The following is a 3,162-nucleotide window of genomic DNA, read 5'->3' as shown; positions in this document are numbered from 1 at the left end:
CTTCCCTGACACGACTTCAGGCCGTTCCCCCCCCGAGCAGAGAGCAGCGATCAGTCCCTGCCCCTCCGCTGCCCCGCGTGAAGATGTCGGAGACCACAGCCTCCTCTTCTCCAGGCTGAACAGGCAAAGTGCCCTCAAAGTGGCTCATTATAACAGCCCTTAAGTACAAGCAGCCTTTCCGAAAACAACAAAACCCTCGGCGAACACACAAACGACCCCGCCTTTCCCCGTGCCCGGGGGGCTGCGGGCGGGGCCGGCGCCGGGTCCTCCCGCCCGCCAGGGGGCGCTGCGGCGGCGGCGCGGCGCGCGGCGGGCCGGCCATGGCGGCGCAGTTCCGCAGCTACGTGTGGGACCCCGCGCTGATCGTGGCGCAGATGGTGCTGCTGCAGGCGGGCTACTACAGCTCGCTCGGGCTCTGGCTCGCCCTCCTCGGCACCCTGGGCAGCACCGGGCCCTCCCTCCAGCAGGTCTTCAGCGACGAGGTGAGGGCGCGCCCCGGGAAGCCGCCGTGGGCACACAGGCCTCTGGAGCGGGGTGGGGGTGTGCTGAGGGAGTCAGACCCCGCTCCCGGTGTGGGTGTTCCCGGTGTTAGGGAGAGCCCCCCACCCACGGAGCACCCCGGTGTTGGGGCAGAGGTCCCCCAACCCCGTGTAGCTGCCCCCCAGCACACAGACCCGCTGTCTGTGTGGGTGCCCCCAGAATAGAGCTCTCCCTTTGAATAGAGGGTGCCCCGGGGTAGAGGCAGCACCTCGATGTGCAGATGGTACCCTGGGTTAGAGACAGTGCCCCCATATAGAGACAGACTCCCTGTATAGGTTGGTACCCCTGTGTAGAAACACCACCTCGCTGTATAGGGGATACCCCCTTATAGAGACAAACACCCTGTATAGGAACCCCAGTATAAAGGCAACTGCCCCTGCCCATATAGGTAACCCCAGTATGGACCCCCCTTCCCCGGTTTAAGAGGTTCCCCTCAGCATAGAACTAGACCTTTCCCTTTCCCATAGGTTCCCCCAGACATTCAGACAGAGCTGCCCAGGCTCCTGGTGTAGTTCCTGATCCGTGTGGGGCCGTGCTGATGTGGCTGGGCCACGGGAGCAGATTTTGGGCTGCGATTTGTGCCGCGGGTTCCTACTAATAGTCCCATGTAGATTTTAGGCTTCTCAACCCCGCCGGGGAGGCTCTCCATGATGGCTTTCATCCTCAATGCACTCACCTGGTAAGTCTGCAGCCAGCTGGAGCACCTGCGTCTTGTCCTTCCTTAACGTTGAACCATAAGAGAATTCAGTGTGATGTCCTGCCTCTCTGAAAGCATCTCCCAAAATCCCTGTGCCTGGTCGAGCATGTCTGCTGAGGGCAGTTGGGAACTGCTGACTCCTGGCTTTCTAGAACCTGGAAAAGTCATTTAACTTCACTGCCTCAATTTCCCAGCTGGGAATGAGGTTTGCTTCTGTGAGAGATTTTACTGAAAGTTAGAATTAATGGATCTCAGCAAACACTGATCTGTAAAGATTTATGAATTTTGCCACTGCACAGAGATTACTGGGGGAGATAGTTTAAAAATTCCTGCCTGTTCATTGCACTAAAATCTCTTTTCCCTGCCGTCACGTAATTAAAAAGCTGTAAGAATATAAGTCTTGCTGCAGTGGCCGGGAGAGAGGCAAAACCCAACCTATTCTTAAAACATTTGAAGAAGATTTAAAACCGCTAAATAACCAGCACTGCTGACAGCTCTTACTGCACCCCCTTTTCCACGGGCCCGGCGCATCTCATTCACCTCCTGCCTTTACCTTTGCAGCGCCCTGGCCTTGCTGTACTTCATCCGCCGCGGGAAGCAGTGCCTGGATTTCACGGTCACGGTGCACTTCTTCCACCTCCTGGGCTGCTGGATCTACAACTCGCGCTTCCCGTCGACGCTGACGTGGTGGCTGGTGCACGTGGTGTGCACGGCGCTGATGGCGGCCATCGGGGAGTACCTGTGCATGCGGATAGAGCTGCGGGAGATCCCCCTCAACTCCGCCCCCAAGTCCAACGTATAGACTCCCCTGGCGACAAACACGCTGCGTTAACGCCGTTGTCTCCAGCACAAGTGCGTCCGACATGCCTCAGAATCATCCCTGAAGAAGCACAGCAGGTCTGTTGAGACTTTGTTATTAATTTTCTTTTTTTTCCCCCCGGGCCTCGGTGGCTGCATGAGTGTGAGCATCTCCTCTGGCATCAGCTGGCAGCGGGGGAGGAGCAGATGTTTATTTTGTTAACACGAAGCATTAATGTGACTGTGTGGAGAGTGTGCCCTTAAACTCTTCGCTCAAGAGACTGTTAAAAGCCAGGTAGCAAAACTTGGTGCGTGAGGAGCATTTGGAATCTAACGATATGGGAGTGCCCTGTGTGGGGAACACGATGGTCAGCTCGCTCTTCTTGTGGGAGCTGGGACGTTGAGCAGTGGGGCTGGGAGCTGCTGCTTCCAATCTGTGACTGATTTGGGCTTTGTTTGGGAAAGGAGTCAAAGAAGTGAATGGATGGGGAAAAGGAAAATAGTTGTACTTACCTGAATCACCAGCTGAGTCACTAAATAACCTATAACGTTAGATGGGTTTGTTTGCTGTTTCCATGTTTGATACATAGAGGTGACAGACGGCAGTTTGCTGAAGAAACCTTTTGTAATAATAAAAACATTATGTTGCTGTGAGTGTGTTATGGCTCTCCTGGGAAGCTGAGCCCTTCAAGGAGTACCACGAGTGTCTGTATCATGGCAACAGAAGGATGCAGCCAGAGAACACCTGGCTGTGAGATGCCCGCTGTCTGGGGCACATAACATTTCCTACAATAAACATTGCATACCTCTGCTCTGAAAGGAAGGCATCAGTGAGTGCTGTCTTGGGAAGTCAGCTGGCATAATCCCACTTCGGGAGCAGTGCCAGCAGTCCAGGGTCTCTCCATGTTCAACCTGAGGCTGGAGGTATCCTGGAGCCACCTGCTGCTCTTCCCACTTGTCTGGGTGTTCCTGCCCGGCTTCAGAATTCTAGCAACAGATCTGGTTTGGGTAGAGGTGATGTTAAATAAGAGACTGCTGTTATTTCTCGAAATAACAGGATGTGCCTCTATTTAGAGACACTTCAAAGAAACTTCACCAGGCAGTGACACCCCCTTACTGCTGAGGGG

The 3,162-nt window shown here is 55.0% G+C and overlaps 1 protein-coding gene across 2 annotated transcripts; it reads left to right on the top strand.

Moving 5' to 3' along the window:
* The first annotated feature begins 285 nt into the window (after positions 1 to 285).
* Positions 286 to 2,854, top strand: SYS1 (Sys1 golgi trafficking protein). Of its 2 annotated transcripts, XM_017822704.1 has the most exons (3): positions 286 to 482; positions 1,152 to 1,219; positions 1,799 to 2,854. In XM_017822704.1, the coding sequence occupies exons 1-3, from the start codon at positions 321 to 323 to the stop codon at positions 2,037 to 2,039; spliced, it is 471 nt and encodes a 156-aa protein (XP_017678193.1). In that variant the 5' UTR covers positions 286 to 320; the 3' UTR covers positions 2,040 to 2,854. The 2 variants fall into 2 exon arrangements, with proteins under 2 accessions (XP_017678193.1, XP_017678192.1); XM_017822703.1 differs by lacking the exon at positions 1,152 to 1,219 and having other exon boundaries at positions 312 to 482.
* The last annotated feature ends 308 nt before the right edge of the window (positions 2,855 to 3,162 follow it).

Source organism: Lepidothrix coronata, unplaced genomic scaffold (genome assembly GCF_001604755.1).
Source record: "Lepidothrix coronata isolate B3197 unplaced genomic scaffold, Lepidothrix_coronata-1.0 Scaffold99, whole genome shotgun sequence".
Taxonomy (NCBI): Eukaryota; Metazoa; Chordata; class Aves; order Passeriformes; family Pipridae; genus Lepidothrix; species Lepidothrix coronata.
The sequence above is the reverse complement of the archived record's forward strand: the minus strand, read 5'-3'. Positions and strand labels throughout refer to the sequence as shown.